Below are 19,692 nucleotides of genomic sequence, written 5' to 3' on the forward strand. Positions count from 1 at the left end.
CCCCGAAATAAATAAGCGTCTACACAAACGTGCGAGCCCAAATTGCTCTCTATACACACCTACAAATTCTTACAGGCGACGCTGGAGCAACCTAGCGTGTGTATTATATATGTATGTATCCAAAGTGGACGACACAGTGTGTCGGTGTTTAGGCGGGTAAACAGGCCATGGTAGTAGCTCGCATGGTCGTAAATGCTGGACCATTGTGATAACCAATAAAATCTATGTCATTTTGATGTGTACGTGAAAACAGCACACATACGTTGGTAGGTATGTTAGATCTGACGACCCATGCGCGTTTGTTTTGATTGGCTTGTAAGACAAATAATCGATAAGAATGTTCAATTCTTTATCAGAGAGCTGGAGGGAAACGGGTCGGTGCACCATAACATATTAAAGTACACGTTGCTAGAAAGAAACGGTTCAGACTGTTAAAACAAACTTCAACATCAGGATTCAAAATGTAAATTTTGTTGACTTTCATGGTCATTTTCGTAGCCGACTAGAACGAATTGTATTACTTACCCAAAACAAGAAATTGAACGCAAACATCAAATACTTGATGCATGTATGACAGCTTCCTAACGCCATTGCTGCAGGTTGTAAGATTTAGTGTGTAGTTGGTCGAGTTAAAATCACTGTATAGCAATCCCACTATATACACAAGGAATGTTAATAAAATCCTCCTCTTCACGGCAAGTGTGTACCACCACGGTATACCTGGATCGTACTCCACTACAATTCTGCCGAGACTATTCACGCCTCAATGATAGCGCACACCGCCAGGCTACAACATGTAGGCCCTGCTATTTGTTGTTGTCCAACATAAAACGTCACGCTCAAGGCCCACTCGATACCAGTCTTTGCTACAAGATGCAATCTCTTCTCTGTTGCTGAGGAAACACGGACAGATATTTGCGGTAATGTGAATCATGCACAGAGCTGGGACATAAGCAATGTAGTGTTAAAGCACAGGCATATCAAACCACCAGGCTGAATAACCTAAATGTGACACAATATGTGGGCACGTTTCTTTATCAACAATAAACCTCAGTTTGTGTAGATGCTTTCCTATATCGACGAATCTTTTATAAAGGTCAGTGTGGTCAGCATATATGTTGCATTAGTAATTTTGCATTATCGATTTCATGATGAAGTTCTTTCATTATTCAGGGGGTCGTTGCTGGCTGAATGTGTGTGGGTAGGTTATTTCAGTAGATATAATAATATGGACAAGTAAATGGGTTTTGTGCACTGAATTCAAATTAACTATCCTAACTTTGAATAGCAACTTTCTTCCAAGAAGAATACGTTCACTGTGACACAATGTTAGGAAGATTTTACTTCCGGTGAAGCTGAACGTTATGCCAAGAAGCCACAAATTTAACGTGTTTTACATACAAACGACATTAGTAATGAATGGAGCACAACATTATACATTATTCATGTTGGGAAGAAAGGTATTTTGTTATTTAATCGATCCTTTTTTCATGGAATGTACGTGGGTATAATGGGAGAGTTAGGAGTTCACGTACGTGGTACGTAGGAGATAGCGGGTTCGTGGTTTAAGTGGTCATAAGTCCCGAGATTTACCGTAAACTGCACGCAATATTTTGATTAATTGGAATACTGTATGTTCATTCATAAATGTATGCGGGGGATTTCGTGGCGGGGCGAGGGGATCCACGAAAATTGATCCTCACGAATATTCTAGGATTTCACAGTATTAGTCAGAGTACACACGCATCGTCGTTCTTCTTTTGGATTTGGTTTTGGATTAAACACCTCTCCGTCATTTTTGTTTTGGATTTTTTTCTTCGCCATTACACAATTACAACAAGAAAATACACACATGTCAACAGAATCTTAATTCCACCCGAAAATGACAAAATATGAAGAAATGTTTGCACATTGATCTTTGAATCAGTACAAGAAAAGTGTGACCATGAATTGTTAGTGTAGGCGTCGACATCCACCATGTAATTATAGGCCAACACAAGTGTAAGTAATGTCACGTTCCCAAAGGAGAACAAGGTAAATAACAACGAACCCAATAGGTATACTAACTTCCTATCACACAAGGCAATGCTCGCGCTGTCAGTCGCCATCAACCCTAATGGCAAAATTGAAAACTCTTTGGGGATTTGAAAATTGCATCGGCGGAAGTGCAAAATTGCCAAAATTACACTTATATTTTACTGCCTCAATGACTGAAATCGCCAGCACGGACAAATAAAGCTCTACCAACCCACCAAGGTACTCCATTATGTACGCAATGGGGTGTGTTTATCTCCCCACCTGCTATAGCCTCAAATATGAGGCTCGTGTCACAGGTAAGGGGCCATGGGGTGCCCAGGTGGGTGTCTGTCTGCACCCTAAGACGATCACTATACACATGCTCACAGTTAACAAGATGTCCAAAGGGCCTGTATCGGTCACCTGGGTATTTAATTCAATAATGCAAAACTTTATACTCCTTTAGAAGGAAAAGCTATCGCTTGATCAGCCTCACCTCACAGATACAAACTCCCGAGGGGTGGGGACAAAGAGAAATTTTTGATTTCTTGTTCAGCAATGCTATTAAGTTATGGGATGGTAATTTCAAAGATACAATCTGTGCAAGGGACCAGACCCCACGACAAATTATCAATTATAATTGTATTTATCTTTTGATGCTCAGCATAAAATTAGAATTGGTTTAATTTCCTTTTAACGAAGTATGTTTTTGACCAAATTTGATATTGGATTAAAATCCGTTCAGTCGTTTATGAAAAGTTGCAATACATAATAAAAGGGTTCATTCCCACTCAGCCAACATCTTAAAAAAACATTATATGTAGTTACATGTATTTACCTGGACAAATTTAGGTATAGTCTATTTCAATACTTACATGCATAATTCACCTGGTCAGCTATAAACATGCTATTAGAAACTTGTAAAAAAAGGAAAAGTAATGGCAAAGAAATAAAAAATGTTTAAATAAATATCTTTATAGACAGATATATATACCAGATGTATGAAGACATGAAGAGAACTAGTGGTTTATACAACAGAAACATAATCATCATTACATAGTATAACTATTCTTCATTCTGTTTTTTAACATAAACCAACCTTTATAAGATGTTATATTAATTTGTGATTGTCATTATACTGGTTTATCAAGACATTAATTATAAAAGTAAAACAAAATTGTTGTCGATATAAAAACAATTATTATTCACTCTAGATGTGAGAAGATGATTATTTACTTTGCACCAATAATTTTCTTTGTATTTTTCACTACTATTTTTATGAAGTTATAAGATATTTGACTTTTGAACTGTAATAGTAATAGAAGATATCTGGAAAATGGTAGAGGTGGAAATATTTGGTTCAAGACGGATTCAAGTATTCAGTTAAGACTAGACGTAATGATAGATGTTATTGGAGATGTGTAGATCGCCAGTGTCCATCAACAGTGACCACACTGAACAACATCCATGTGACGTTCACGACCAATCACAATCATCCAGGAGATACCATTGGTCTGACGGCTTTTGCTTTCGTCAAAAACGTCAAGAAGCGGTGTCGTAAGGAAGCTGAACCAATTCCTTCTGTGTCTGATGAGAAACTTGGAATCTGTTTGACAGAGATTTTGATGCTGCAGTTGAGAAGATGATTCAGAGACTTGGGTTGAAGGTGACCGTCAGTACTGCAATCATTTTGATCACGATGGAGCACGTACAAATCACGTCGAAGGCTGGTACAGCATACGTAACCGGATATAGAAGCGTCCACATATAAACATCTTCTCCGTGGTGAAACTGCTGCAGGGAATCCAATCTACCAACGATGTAAAGATTCTGCAGAATCAGGCGGGAGGAAGAAGGCGTGCCAAGAAAAGGAAACATCGACAGATAAGTTCAAAGATATTTAGTGCTATACGATATTGATCATACTGTAAAGTTTAAAAAAAAATCATATTCGTGATCCTTGTTGTTTCTTTGTTAACTAGTATTTGAAAAAGGTGTTAAAATGTAAGGTTTAATGTTGATCATAATTTTTTTTATTGTGATTTACATATACATACATCTTGATATATATCTTTGTATAATCAAAATGATTCCACAGGTAAGTTGTTACCTGAGAATCGGTCAATTTACCTTACCTATAATTAGTACCAATTGTTCTACCCCTTTCACAACATAACCTATTCACTATACTAAAATATGATCTGTTGGCTAATTGGGAGATATCAGTAAAAATTGACAGGCGACGGTCGCCGGACCCCGCAAAATTCTTAGGGCTCCCTTAGCCCTTCAGGCCAGGTGAGCTACATAATCATTATCCAGTGAAAATAATTAGGACCATCACTTCAAAACCAAACACTGTTTATAGCTGTCATTTGTGATCTCTGGTTTACTAAAAGCACAGGCATTATGACCGCCTTTGCTCAAGAGGAAATACATATATGGTGCATAATAATGATAATAATAAAACCCTTGGATATTGGTATTGGTTTTCAGCATAAATCATAGAGAATGCTGAAGGATCAAGAAAACACCACATGATATGTTGACCATAGAGAACTTCCCTATGGCCCAACAATCTTCATCAACGTGCGAAACTCTGTTGTGAAATCACATGTCAGTTGTTGACATCTTACACGGAAATCCTGATATTTGATAAAGCCAATGAGTATCAAGTCAACTGCGGAACGTTAACACATTTGACTGAGGAAGCAGAGATATAATACATAAAAATGGAAAAGTCATAATAGTGAAATCGAAATAACACCTACCATAGAGACTGGAAAAATATTGCTGTTGATTTTGTTGTAGAAAAATGTTGATGTCAGCGGAGGACGAGTTTTTTTCTTGGCATTCTGTTGTTTTAAAGAAAGTATACACTTTATACGTGTTTGTATCTATAATTCAATCATTTTTTATATTTATTTCGGATTAAACTATAAATATTTGAATTGAATCTGAAAGTGAACTAAAGCACTTTGTGAGCTATTCTGATGAATTCAGTCTCGTGTATGGTACAATACTGTTTTGAAGTGTTTAACTACATGTATCGTTGTCATATTTCGATGTCGATGATCATGTTCCGAGTTACACACATCAAGGTTTTCTACACGACTGTTGCCATAATCATAAAATGTCGAAATATGCAATATAAAAAACATATTTAAGAATATTTATCGGTTTATCTTTCATGACAAGAAAAGAATCCGTTTACAGTTTGTAACGAGACGTATGATTTACGCTGGGGAAAAATGTTTCGGTTAAATGAAATATTTTCTTCATGAGTAAATGATGTCCATTGTTAATTTGGAGTAAAACGTATGGTTGTACTATTTGTTGAAACTAATTAGACACGTGAGGAAATTTAAGAAAAACAAAATCAACTTTACGGTTTGATAAAATAATATTTATGAGCAATAGGCCTAAATATGATAGTTAATTCAATAGTTACGTTCGAATATTGGACTACCCGTCTTCAAATTTCTGAGATTTTTTAACAAATGAAGATTTCATTAGGCCGTCATGAATTAGAGTACACTAATGAACACAAAGTGAAAATGAAGGCATTTCTGAATTAAAACATTAAAATTAAAATTATAGTCCACCAGTGAAATGTACCATCCACAACCTTAAATGTTTGTATCTTTCATCATATTCATCCGCACCATACAGTTATTTAGTCCTTCTAGGGCTCATCAGTGATGTACAACCACTGTGACCACAAAAATATTTCATTGATATCAACTATCGAGCTGAAATGAAATATTGAAATGACTAAGCGATAGAGGAAACAAATCGCAATTTTCTATTACTTGTGTATGTTTTAGTAAATTTGAAATGCGGAAGTCGACATATGTCACCCGACACTTATAAACTCGTATTACGCTAGTTTCGTATTATCGGCTAATCTAATTATGGTAACACATGTCACTGTCATCAAAGTAGTTGGCCGAACAAAATATATTTTCATTGTTGGACCAACGTAATTACAATGCTAGTTTTTAATACTGAACATTTTTTTCAGTTACAAGGATAAGATGGATGTGTTTGAATTTTGACGCTATAGAAAACAAAGACTTTGCGAAGTCATTAATTTTCTGTTTCCGATATGTTTTCAAATAACAAGATATTTTTGACCTCGATCTTTTCCTACATCGAAATCAACAGTGATAGCTTTCCACCAGGTTGAATGATAAATGTAATTATTACAATTTATGGTGAATTTTCCATTTCTCGAAAGCATCAACCTTGCATCCCCCACCTACGTTGTTCTCAGGTTTGATCCTATTATCTCGATTTTCGTGTATGATGTCAGTAACTGACTGACAAATCCGCAATACAGGGTTTTGAGAGATACAGGTTAATGTTGAAGTTTTACAGTCATCATAATGATAACGTATATATATATTTCTTTGCGCGATATGCCTGATGGTTTGGGAACCTTACAATACTTACTTGGTGTCGTCGATGAAGCAGAAGACGCTTACCCTTCACGAAGACATGGTCTTATTCTTTTCATACTTTTTAATGAGAGTTTTTTTTTGTTCATACTTAGTTCTGTTTTGGAAGAGTAAACGTTTCTGTTAACCGCGTTCCACTTCATGTCTTCACAATGGAATAGAATATTTGCCATTTATATCATTATGGCGACCGGAAATCTTCTCAATCAATTCAGATATCTGTTATGAACTTTCAAGAGGATAACTAGCATTATCATACGACAAAGTGTTGTTATTTTCTGCCTCAGATCTACATTTATTAGTAATCCTATCATTACAGATTTTGGTACACTTCACCACTTTAGCATCACATGTGTGATTGATGTCATTTTTCTTTCTCCTTTAACAATAATGCAGGTTTCTTCTCTTCATAGAAACACAAACTACTTCAGGGATCGTTATTTTCGAATAACAAACCAATTGCGGCGAACGAATTCTTCTTTAATGGTGAGGTTTCAAAGTGCCCTGACTGAAACAATCATGAATTCTAAACGTTTAAAACAAATTGAATTAAACTTATTTCTACTTATGTATTTCTTTGTACTTGAAAGATGACGAAATGAGAGTACCATTCATATTTTCCTAAAACTATGTTCTTCCGCGGAACTATTTCCGTGTACATTTACTACCTTGGACCTTAATACTGTATAGCATAAGGCATTCAATTGAACTTTTAAAGTTTCTAGTGGTTTTCTAATGTAATTTCTTAATGCTGTTCTGATAAACTATTCTGAGTCCAGAAATAAAATGGTCATTATGTGATTTAAACAGTCACACACGTACTTCTGAAGATTTTATTTAATTTGATAATTTACATGTAGAAATAAAATCGCTCGTTGATTCTATTTTTGATTATGTTAGTGATACTGTTGAAGAAAGGTTTTTGTCAGTTAGAAAAACCCAATTAAGGAGGTAACGATTTGGTACTAGTTTATTAAACGTTTGTAAATCCTCTTTTCTACGGATACTGAATGGTAGAGATTTCATGGTGCAAATGGTACGTGTTTTATTGAGTATGTATTATGGCCATTTCGCCTTTTTAATATGGTTGACAAGTTCATGGTTTGTAAATTTGTTGAATTCTCTTATCATGCTCCTTTGCATATTGAAATATTCTGTAATGTTCTCGCTGAGGAAGTTGATGATGAACTTTATTATAGACCTGTGTTTAAATGGAACGTGGAGTATCGGCACGATTTTACGAAATCTATTAGACTTAATTTAGAGTCAAAATAGTCAGTTACAATCCGCGATGATGTAAATCAAGATTCTAAAGATACATTTGTAAGTAATTTTACTGATGTTCTACTTGGTATTATGCGATCATTTTTTCAAAGAATACCGTCCAATAATACCACAAAAAGGCTCCTGTAAACCTTAATTCCTATACTTTTTCTAGTTAAAATGATAAACCCTGGTTTAATGATCGTTTCAAAGTTCTGCGTAAGCAATGCTTAGTGCAATGTTAACAAATTTCACTCGACGCATGCTGTTGTCATAAGTTAGAAAAAAGGAGTATTAGATAATGGAAAGTAAGCTAAAATGCAGTATCTTGGTGTCGGAAGTGATGTGTAGGAATATTTGAGAAAATATAATCCAAGGTCATTTTATAAAAAAAAAAGTTGAAAGAAGAAAGCGGCTCCGCTTTTGTAAAACTGCAGTCAACTGTATAGTCAATTTGAAAGTTTGTCTTTTGTTCACAAAGATATTGATTTAGTTTTTCATGACGTTTGTTTTAGTGACAGTTATACGATATTTGAACAATTAGATGCACACATTTCATTACAGGAAATTAGTAGCGCTATACAACAATTGAATTGTGGTAAATCACCTGAACCTGATGGCCTATCAAATGAATGTTTCAAAACTTGCGAAAATTGCTTCTTCCAACCCTTTCCACATTAGTTGGTAATATACTTGAATCTGGTTACTTTCCTTCTAATTGGTCATCAGCCATACTAAATTCCTGTGCATAAGAAAGGCGAGCGTAATGACCCTAATACTTTTAGAGGTATCAGCTTAATAAGCTGTCTTTGTAAACTTTTCACAGCTGTATCAAATAAACGCATTTTGGATGTTTGCATGAAGTATAACATTTTAACTGATGTACAATTTAACTTTCGCCCTGAAGTTAGTACGATTGATGCTAAAACTATGTCTTCAAAGAAGCGTTTATACTGTTGTTTCGTAGACTAAAGCGTTTAATTTTGTCGATAGAATAAACTTATGGCGCAAGCTGACAAAGCTTGGTGTTCGAGGGAAAATGCTATCTTTCATTAAGTCACTAGACAAATCAGTTAAATCTTGTGTCTCATTTAAAGGCAAATGTTCTAATTATTTCGAGAATAGTATAGGATTAATGCAAGGGGGGATATCACCTATATTGTTTTCACTTTTTCTTAATGATTCAGAAATTTCATTTATCAAAAATGATTAGGATTTTGGTGAATTAAGTTTATTTCTTTTAATGTATGCTGATGATCTAGTAATGTTTTCCGAAACCATTAAAGGTTTATAGAGTCTTCTAGATAGTCTTCATAATTATTCCACAGCATAGAAACTCACAGTTGATACAGAGAAAACAAAAAAGTGTTGTCTTTAGAAATGGTATACATGATAGAGAATCACAGACTTATAACGGTAAACAAGTGGAAGTTGATGACGTTTTTTCCTACCTGGGAGTGAAACTTAAATACAATGATAAATTCCATCAGATACAACAACAGTTATGTGACCAGGGACGTTTGCACTTTTATTAAATTGTTCAAACTCAAGTCTAAATTACAAAACCTTATTACATTTATTTGATACATATGTTTGCAGTATATTGCATTATGTGTGTGATGTTTGGGGTTCTTCAGGGGGTATTGATATAGAAAAGGTTCATCTATTGTTTTGTAAGATTTTAAAAGTTAAGAGGTCGACGCGTAATGCAATGTCGATACCCATTAGAATGCATAAGAAAGTCCAGAATGATAAAATACTGGTAAAAACCAATGTATTCGGAAAAAATGTATTTTGAACACTGTTTATTCCTTTTTAAGTAGTAGTAATAAAGGTAATTTTCTAAGCGGGTAAATCATGTTAAACATTGTCTTTTTGCTCTCGGATGTGTGGACAAATCACTATACGTATAATTATAAAAGTATTTTGTATTTGATAAAGCAAAGAGTTTTTGACCAAAGTCAGCAACATTTGGGAGGATTACTGGAGTCCTCATCTAAATATACTTTACATAAACACAGTACAAATAATTTTACTTTACAATATTATTTGACGAAGTGTGTTCCTATAAACAGAAATGTTTACAGATGGATTTTGTAATGCAAGAAGCTGTTGTTTACCACATGAAAATTGTGTGTGATGGTTTCGAATCGTTTAAACTCCTGTGTAAAATCTAAGGTCATTTAAGGACTGTGTGTAAAGCTTTATTATCATTTATTTAATTGTTACATCTCGTTGTTGTTTTGAATACTACGACGGAGTCAATAGCCAATGCACTGAAACTCACCGTAAAGTTAAACGGAATACAAGGTCGACTTTCAAAATCAATAAAGCATTTGAAAACATTCATCAATAATTCAATTTTCCACACAACAACAGTTTTTTGGGGAGAGATGAACCGTAGAAATCTTTATTATGTTCCTGGTTCACACAAATGTCCTCTTTTGTCTTCGGTCTGTTATAGATAACGATTCAAATATCTTATTTACCCCGAGCAAGGCATGTGACGTGTGTGCTTCACAAATTATTTTCAATGCCAGAAACTGAACATCCCAGTTACATAGCAATTTTAATAACTAATAACTTACACGTATTTCGTTGTCGTTTGTATTAAGCGGATGTATACGTTTGCTTTGCAGTGTGTATACTGACGTAAAGTTGTCCTTGAGAGTAACTTACATGCGGTGTTTACCATAGTGTACATACGATAAAGAGGGTATCAGTAGCACCGACTTATCTGAATAAAGTTTATAGTCTATATATACACACATGATGATAGATATGACGGGCCAATCAAAGGCCATATTATGTAAGAAAACATTTTTTTTTGTTCTGACAGCATTTGCAAAAATACTCGGAGTCTTCAACATTTAACATACACATGTGGTCTATATATCATCACCAATTGTGCAGTATCCAATATATATAACATCCTTTCTTGGGGTGATGTCGTGGTGTTGTGATGATTAGGCAGTCTGGCAGACTTGTGATACAAATGCCAAACGGAAAAGTGATTTTTTCAATTCTTTGAAATGTCGTTTTTATTCTTGTTTGCTCTGTGAGGAACCTCAGGGGCCCTTATCCCTGAGGTCCTATTTCTGGGACATAAAATTATAACTTTTAAACAAAAGATCCCACAGGGTTCTTGGTGTCCACCATTGTTTTATCTTTATATGCTCTTTGAAAGTTGGCTATTTTCCCTTCTTTTCTCTTGGCCACCTGGAAGCCATTCTGTTTTTTCTGATCAGTCCCAAAAGCAAACGAGCACAAGGTGGGATCAAAGGGAACATACGTATGAAATTTGAGAGATATCCATTCAGTACTTCTTCAGAAATAGCAATGACAATCTTTACTCAGCAAAATCCAAGATGACTGCCTGTCCGCCATTTTGTTGTTTCTAATCAAACCCAAAATCAAACTGGCACAACTAGGGACCAAGGGAAACCTACATATAAAATTTGAAATGGATCCATCTAGTTCTTCTTAAGAAATAGCAATAACAATCTTTCAATGTCAAAATCGAAGTTGGCCGCCTTTCAGTCATTTTATTTTCCTGGTCCTTTCCAAAATTACATGGGCACAACTAGAGACCAGTGGAAACCTTCGGATCAAATTGGATAAAAAAAAAAGCGATAATGTCTGATGATGGTGTCTAAAAAGGCAATCTGTAATTTCTTGGCAAGGTGATTTAGTGCCATAGATAGTGAGTTGGAGGCCAGGCCAAGGCATGAATCAAAAATTATTTTCCTCGTTAATTGGGTTACAATTGCCATATTTATATATATTTTTACGAGATACCATAGGTTACGTCCCCTTAGTGCTTGTTGAACGGTAAGCAAGAACAAGTATTTGCTTCTTTGTTGCTGGTCATGGATTTGTGATTTTGTCACATATCAGTATCTTATCACTTATCAGGTACGGTTTTACTGTACACTGAATGAAATCTTTTAAACCGTGTCCTGAAAACCAACTATGCCAGGAAAAATAAAAATATTGGGATTTGAAACTGTTTTTTTTCTCTCTACTTTTTGTAGTTGTTTCTAACGCTGGAAAATATGTATCTGTTTGTTGGTATTGAAAATGTGTTAAAATCACAACAATCAAATTAGTTTTTGTTACAAATAACTTCTGTGAACTGTGAATTTTTTTTAGAACGCAGAATGCGTAGTTGAGCTATTTATAACAGAAATATCACCCTATATTGAAGAAAGTAATATGTTATTCTGTTGACAAAGAAATTTTCAAAGTTCACCATTCAATATTTTTTTGTACAAAATGAGATTTCCTTTTTACTGTATGACACTAATGATGAAATCCTAGAAGATATATAGATATATTACTGATGTTTTATCAGCAACTCATTGTGGTACGTGCTGATCTGAAATTATTCAACGAATCAGACACATAGTAATGTAATGTTAACTAATGGAAGAGCAGTAAACCAACAATTACAAGTGAATGCTGTTGATGAAGCAGAAGAGGCTTACTCCTCTGTAACACCTGGCCTTCCTATCATTGTACGTTTTCAGGAGTCTCTGTGTAAATCTTTCTGTACTTCTTATTTTGCCCTAGCTTTATTGATGCTGAGGTTGGATTATGATTCTGTTGACATCTATTTTTACATAATGCTAAATGTAAAGGAGAGAACTAAAAGGGCATTTGAATAGCCAACCATTATATGTTTACAAGGGATGGACAGACAACAACATACCATAATACATCCTTTCAAAATTTTGACAAAGATATAAAAATTGAGTTGGACACCTGTACAGCATTTCCAACACCCTGATGAGCATTCCCAAACCCTGTTTAATTTAATTTGTAGTTATAACAATCACAACACATTGTTCCACACTCTTATGTTTTATCAACTTGCTTTTCAATTTTGGTTAACAAATATTCAATTTGATTTTTCATTACTGGTTGTCCTTTGTGTGTCCGTTTGGAAAACGTTTTATTCTTCTTTTGTTTTTTACTGTTATATTTTGCTAATGCTTCTTCCCTTTCTCTTTTTCTCCGCAATGCTTCCTGCAAACAAACAAAATCACTTAAAAAAAACAAACAAAGAATGTCTTCATCAAGGTAATGACAACAAAATATTTCAGTAATGAACAGGTTTCACATCTAGTGTAGTGAAGTTATAAGGGACTACATGATGCTTCAACAATCAAATGAAGTGGCTCTGATGCTCCAAAACACAGCAATACATGTATGCATATTATTTATTCAACTAAAATGCCTTTCAGGGAATTTACAGATAAACAAAATGACGCTATGTGTCATTGTCACTTGAAAGTTTTATATGTTTAAAGATGTGAGAACTTTGATCATCCAAATTGAAATGTAAATCCAAAAACTTAAAAAATCGGAAATATTTGATTTTTGATATTTTCACAATTTGTAAAAGACTCAAGCATTCTTTAATCTCGAGAAAATAATGAATAAATGATATTTCGATTATTCATTAAAAAATATCACAAATCTTCAACTTCTTAGACGATATGAATTTTATGTAAAAGTTTGATTACAAGCATGTAAGAGTTATCTCCTCTTCAAACAAGCCATGCACAGGTGGCTGCTGTTGATAGTTGTGTCTGTACATTTAAAGACTTACACAGTATTCCTGTGTTTTAAATATTACCAGATATATAAAATTAAGGAAATTCACTGGGACTAGTGCTTCTCCCATCTAAGTTTTTGTATCTAACACTGAAATTTCAAAAGGAAGGAGCCAACATCAGGTAAAAGTAAGTGGGTGTTAGGTGGGTACTTCGCTGTGAGTATGGATACCCTAAAGGTATGCAGGGCAATTAAACAAAGACTAAGAAGTATATACAACATACTCACACGCTACCGATTAAGAGGGTATCACAGAAGCTTTTTCAGGGCCCTTTTTTAAAAAACGTTTTTTGACGGCTTTACTTTGGGTTTCACAGATTCAGTTACAATATTAAGGAAAGTATCTAAATGATCATCTATTCCTGATAGCGGAGTCCATCCGAACGCTTTACGGAATGGTGTAGATGCATTTCTGAAAAAATGTTTTATGCAGACCCTGCGGTCCTGAAGAAGCCTCTGGTTAAGATTAAGTGAATCCAACATGAAAAGCACGAATCCAGACCTCAAGAAGTATAAAAATTATATAATTTTTTGAAAGTACCATCTAAACCTGAGGTGAATCATAAGGTAATCTCTGTTCAGATTTCTAAACCAATCTGGCACCTAAATACATGTAAATAACCTGGCCAGTAGATAAATTTCTTAAAACATTAATTTTTAACTTTTTCACAAGTGATACACTGTCTTTAGCCATCCTAATATTGATTTTGTTTAATATGCATACTCAAAGGCATAACCAAAGTATTACATTAAGTTAAATTAAATTTATAAATTCTTGGGAAGTAGACTTTTCAGATCTATTTTAATTTTCTACTTTTGTTACTTTTATCTGCCTAAACTAGATCCACACCTCTCATTTCAACCATATTGAATCTTATAGGCCAGTGGATACCTGCTCTTAAAGGCAGCTGTCCTGAATTACAAACGTTTCATTTTGCACTGGTTTAATTTTCTTATAAATACAATGCAATCTAGCTTGTCCAATGGTCAGGGTCATTCTAGATTATTATACATATGTGTATAGAACTGTCATCTGTTTGATTGTACCTGCTTACAATGAAAATTTGGGTTATTCTAGTACACAATTCTCCACTAGTATCCATAAAGAATATGTTGAAATAAATTTTTACAGTATATGTATCATGTAAACATACTTAACTTTGCATAGACAAATTTCAGTCAATTATTTCTCATTAGCCCAATGTTGAATTTGTACTTTAGTATTAACTGCTTTATATAAACTATACACAGAGGTGACAATTACTGCAACTGTATTCTAGCCCAATACTTTCAGCAACAAGAGGCCCAGAGGGCCTGTATCGCTCTCCTGGATCTTTATGACCAACAGTACTATATCTGTGCATATGTTCCACAGCAGATGCTTAAAACAATATGACAAATTACTCCATATGGGTTCTGTCCCTTAGTTACAGTCCCCCTCATCTGTGCAATGTTGAACTGAGATTTTCTTATGATGTTTCCAGTTAAATATAATTGATAGCTTTCTTTTAGATCAAGTAAAGAAAATGGTCAAACAATATACTCAGAAAAACTCTTAGTTATAGCTGGACGGATGACCCAGGACAGTAGCTTACTTGCCCTATAGATCATTGTTTACAAACACAGATACAACATATTTGAGACTTGAACAGGTCAACAATATATAGCAACAATTAAATATAAAGACAGGAAAAATTAAGGTACATGTAATTATAAACCATAATCCTAACTCAAAACAAATAATGAAATGTTTCATGCATATCATTCGTGATGTCATCATGGTCAGTTAAGCCTCGGTTACTGGAGATATACTGATAACAGTTTACTGTAGGCCTATAAACACTGCATAGCAAATGGGATCAGCTTAGAATTTCTTGTTTATTTATGCTATAATTATGAACAATCTTAAATCAAAATGAAGCTCTTGCAATTCTCTTTTCATGTTTTCTGTATTTAAATAATGTGAATAGAACATAAGTAATTGGCTAACATGTAGATTTTTTTTACATTACTTAGCTCAAGCCTCTCAGACCTCCAGGGGCTTGGACTAATCTATTTTTTGGAACAGTGTGACACCACTGTGAAAGGTCTTTATAATTTATTCTAAATTATGCCAAGAAAATTCCCATCCAAATACATTCCTTGGAAGGTTCTACATATTTGTATATAAGCCTTTGTGAAACTTTTACTGGCCAAATATGATAGCCTTCGGTCAATCAGAAGTTGTTAATGATTTTACCAAATTTAACCCCAGTGACCTTAAATATCTTTATGGGTCAAGCTATTTTTTCACACACTATGTTGGCACTATAAAGGGAACCTTTTGGCTAAATATTATAATTTTAGGCCTTTTGGTTAAGCAGAAGTTGTTCAAAGGTTTAATGCATTAGACTGTTGTAACCTTGAATATGGGTCAATGTCATTTCTTTTCTCAAATATTATCGGGCATCATTGAGAATCTAATATGGCATAATATCACTATCCTAGATATTTGATTAGTCAGAAAAAATTGTTTAAAGGTTTTGACACATTTGTCATCTGTGACCTTGAGAATATTGGTCAAGGTGATTTCTTTTTGCAAACTTTGTTGGGCTTGATAAAAGGAACATACTGTCCGAATATAATGATTCTAGGCTTTTTGGTATTTCAGAAGATGTTGTTTAAAGGTTTAAACATATTTGACCCCTTTGACCTTGAAGATTGGTCAAGGTCATTTATTTTAGCAAACTTTGAAGGACACCATAAGAGGAACACAGTAGCCTAATATAATGATTCTAGGCCTTCCGGTATTTGGGAGAAGTCATTTAACACATTTGACCTCTGTGACCTTGAATATGGGTCCAGGTCATTTCTTTTTGCAAACTTTGTTAGGCTTCATCAAAGGAACCTTCCAATCAAATATAATAATTCTAAGCCTTCCAGTATTTTGGAAGAAGTTGTTTAAAGGTTTTACCATGTTTGTCCTCTGTAACCTGCAATATGGGACAAGGTCATTTCTATTTGCAAACTTTGTTGGGCTTCATCAAAGGAACTTTCCAGCCAAATATGATTCTAGGCCTTCCGGTATTTTGGAAGAAGTCGTTTTAAGGTTTTGACACATTTGACCTCTGTGACCTTGAATATGGGTTAAGGTCATTTCTGTTTCCAAGCTTTGTTGGGCTTCATCAAATGAACCTTCCAGCCAAATATAATGATTCTAGGCCTTTTGGTATTTCAGAAGAAGTCGTCTAAATGTTTTAACACATTTGACCTGTGTGACCTTGAATATGGGTCAAAGTCATATCTTTTTACAAACTTTGTTGGGCTTCATCAATAGAACCTTTCAGCCAAGTATGACAACTCTACGTCTTTCGGTATTTCAGAAGAAGTTGTTTAATTGAAAAGTTGATGGATGCAGGATGGAGGGACGACGGACGCTACGCTGTGGCATAAGCTCACTTGGCCCTTTGATTACTGTATATGGTTTGAGAGTAAATGCAATTTCTCACCGTTTTCTTTCTTGCTTTTTCCTCCTTCCTTTGTTGAGAATGCCACTCAGACTTGGAATATTTCGTAAATTTCTTCCCTCTTAATGAGCTGTAAATTTGAACAAAATCTTAAAGTCTATTTATACTTACTAAGTGGGGTATATTACATATTGTCGCAGACTTGGTACAGAATCTATTATAAGTCTGTAATATTGTAAACAAATTAGATTTTTTTCAATACTGATAATTATTTCATTGATATAATTTTTAATGCAGATTGCTATGTAAGGTTAACCTGAAGTGGCTTTTCAATCTACTTCCGGAGAATCTAACACTGTCAGTAAATTTCATTAATAGTGTTGCGCAAGCATGAAAGAAATACTGCATGAATGTTGCCCTGTGTAAAGCACATGTATGTTTTATCTATACAGGTATACTGATACACCCAAACAAATATTTCCGATGAATACTGAGGATGTGGATTGCATGTAAAAGGCATCCCTAGTTCTTACAATGTTCATACATGTAGTCTTCCAGGCAAAACCAATTAACTATCATTAAGCTTTATTATTTACAATTATAAGCAAAAAATGAATTGAGAAGGTTTACTCTTCTTCTGTGTATTTGTCGTTTGTCAACTGTTGCCCAGTTTCATATTCCTCTTTCTTTCTTTGTTTGCTCAGTATCTTTAAATATTCATGCTGGATTTTCCTTTTCCTGTTGTCTGCAAATCCTTGTCCTGAAGGAATCAAAGTATATGAAACACTAAATTAAGAACAGGTCATGAACTCTCAATACCTCCCTAATATTCCAATCCTATCAGAGGTTACAGTTTGATATATGCTGTAAAATCCTGTGTAGTACAAATTTATTCCAAAATATGTACTAGAGATGAACCATCTAAATCTTAGAGTTACTAGAGGCAATGATAAAGACGGAAAAAGACAAGTAATCATTACCCCTGGAGTATTGAGGATAATATGTTCTTAGTAACATTAATCTACGCAACCGGATGTAACCAAGTTTATATCAGAAGATGTATCAAATAGAGCAATAAGATGCTTAAAATGGCAAGTACTGTGAACTATTATATAAGAAGGGAGATAAATCTTGTGAACCCTTGAAATACATAAGTAATTTGATGTACAAGGTGCTGTCTTCAGTTTTCAACAGGTAACAAATATGTGTTAAAGTAGAGACAGAATATAATTATTGGCACTAGATTGAACTACACTTGTAGTTCAGGACATCTTGTCAAATCTCTATGAACTTAGACAGGTTGGGCACAACCCCCCATATAAGTAGTCCTGCATTTGAAGGAAACTTACAGCTTTTGAGTAATCAGTTAGTTACTCAAATGCAGGGACATTCTAATATTGGAAACACATAAAGTTCTTTTGGAAATTTGTCACAAAACCAAGCCTTGTGGTCCTCTATAGAATTGTCTATTGTCTTATTGCTGTTCTTACAATTGATATCCTCTTTCCTTTGGATAGTAGAACTCAAAAATCAAACAGCCAAAATTTCAGACATATATCTGCAACAAATGTTGCCTTCAAATGGTCCTTCTTTCCACGTACCATAGTCTAATGGAATACCCTTCCTGAGGCCTTTAAATAGATAGTGCTTCTGTAGATATCTTCAAACATCAGCTGACTCCAGCTGTTTTAAAACCTCTCCTACACTAAATTTTACCTTTTTTTTTCAGAGATTTATATTAAATCTAAACATGTTTATCAGAAAAAATATAAATATGTATTAACATGTTTTTCTCTCTGTATCCCACACACACTGTAGGTAATATTCTTTGCTTAGAAGTTCTGAAGACAGAAGAAGGGAAAAAAGGACTTCATCTTTTCAACGTGACCCAATTGCCAACATGTATGTAATGCATAGGAAATGTCCATTTCTGTTATCTAACTTTGTGTTGAAATACAAAAATATATCTGTGTGTATAGGCAGCATATAGTGAAAATGTTAAAGGTGTGCATGAATTTACATGTGTTCTATTTTTAGCCACACAGTTAACAGTTGAAAAACAATGGAGATGATAAAGTTTATGATTTTTACAAAAAGTGAGACAACTAAATTATCAAGTTTTTGTGTGAAAAGGTACAATGTTGCATTGGTTATTGGGCAATGTCAGAAATGTGACGCCACTTTTTGTTGCAAATGTTTAAAAGACCTTTGGTGTTCCTTTTTCAAATGACTGCATTTAAGTAAGTAAGTTAACTCAAAGTGGTAACTATCCCTCAGATGCAGGACTATTATCTACATGAAACTTGTTCAGATCTCGTATTTTTAAGTAGCTTTTGGTATTCCTCCTTGGGATTTATTTATATCGAATGTTTGACAATGTCCCTCCCGAAAGGGATTGATTTTCAACAGTTCCTAAATCAATTGTGTATATTGAGGATATAGGTCATACATATGATCATATCGCTGAAGTTTACCTTCGCTTTGGTTTCCGATAAATTTCTTGTATTTGTCTACTCCATGCCTTTTAACATGTGCCCTTTTGGACATTCTTCCTTTCGTGTGTTCATCCATTCTCTTTATCGGAATCAAAACATACAAAAGACTCGGATTTAAAAAGGTACTATAATTTTAAAGCCAACAACGCATACCTTTCCGGAAAACACGTACAACAAATAATACAGAGGAACATTGCATATATTTACATAAATATAACGAAAATGTAGATAACAGAGGGAAATCAATGCACACTTATTGTTGAAATATAAATAAGGTGATGTCTTCAGAAAAATTCAAACGAAAACAACATATGGTTTCATTCAACAAATGAAAATTGGATGTAGGTATATTTCATTGTTAGTATATATTTGTAATTCAGAAAAATCGACAGGAAC

The 19,692-nt window shown here is 34.3% G+C and overlaps 2 protein-coding genes across 2 annotated transcripts in view; both read right to left on the minus strand.

Annotated features, from left to right (window-relative positions):
* Positions 1–918, minus strand: part of LOC132554603 (CD9 antigen-like) — a 37,210-nt gene extending 36,292 nt beyond the window's left edge. Inside the window, exon 1 of the mRNA XM_060218928.1 lies at positions 526–918. Within this exon, the coding sequence (XP_060074911.1) occupies positions 526–591 (66 nt within the window). The 5' untranslated portion in view covers positions 592–918. The remainder of the gene's footprint in view (positions 1–525) is intronic.
* Positions 919–12,549: 11,631 nt separating this feature from the next.
* On the minus strand, positions 12,550–19,372 carry LOC132554097 (thyroid transcription factor 1-associated protein 26-like). The gene is made up of 4 exons (XM_060218399.1): positions 19,276–19,372; positions 17,432–17,561; positions 16,844–16,931; positions 12,550–12,764 (listed from the first exon to the last, which is right to left on the minus strand). Exons 1-4 carry the CDS (start codon positions 19,370–19,372, stop codon positions 12,594–12,596), a joined length of 486 nt encoding a protein of 161 aa, XP_060074382.1. The 3' UTR covers positions 12,550–12,593.
* Positions 19,373–19,692: the final 320 nt, after the last annotated feature.

The sequence above is a fragment of the Ylistrum balloti genome, unplaced genomic scaffold (genome assembly GCF_031769215.1).
Source record: "Ylistrum balloti isolate Yb309-2 unplaced genomic scaffold, AGI_CSIRO_Ybal_v1 Utg369640, whole genome shotgun sequence".
Lineage (NCBI taxonomy): Eukaryota > Metazoa > Mollusca > Bivalvia > Pectinida > Pectinidae > Ylistrum > Ylistrum balloti.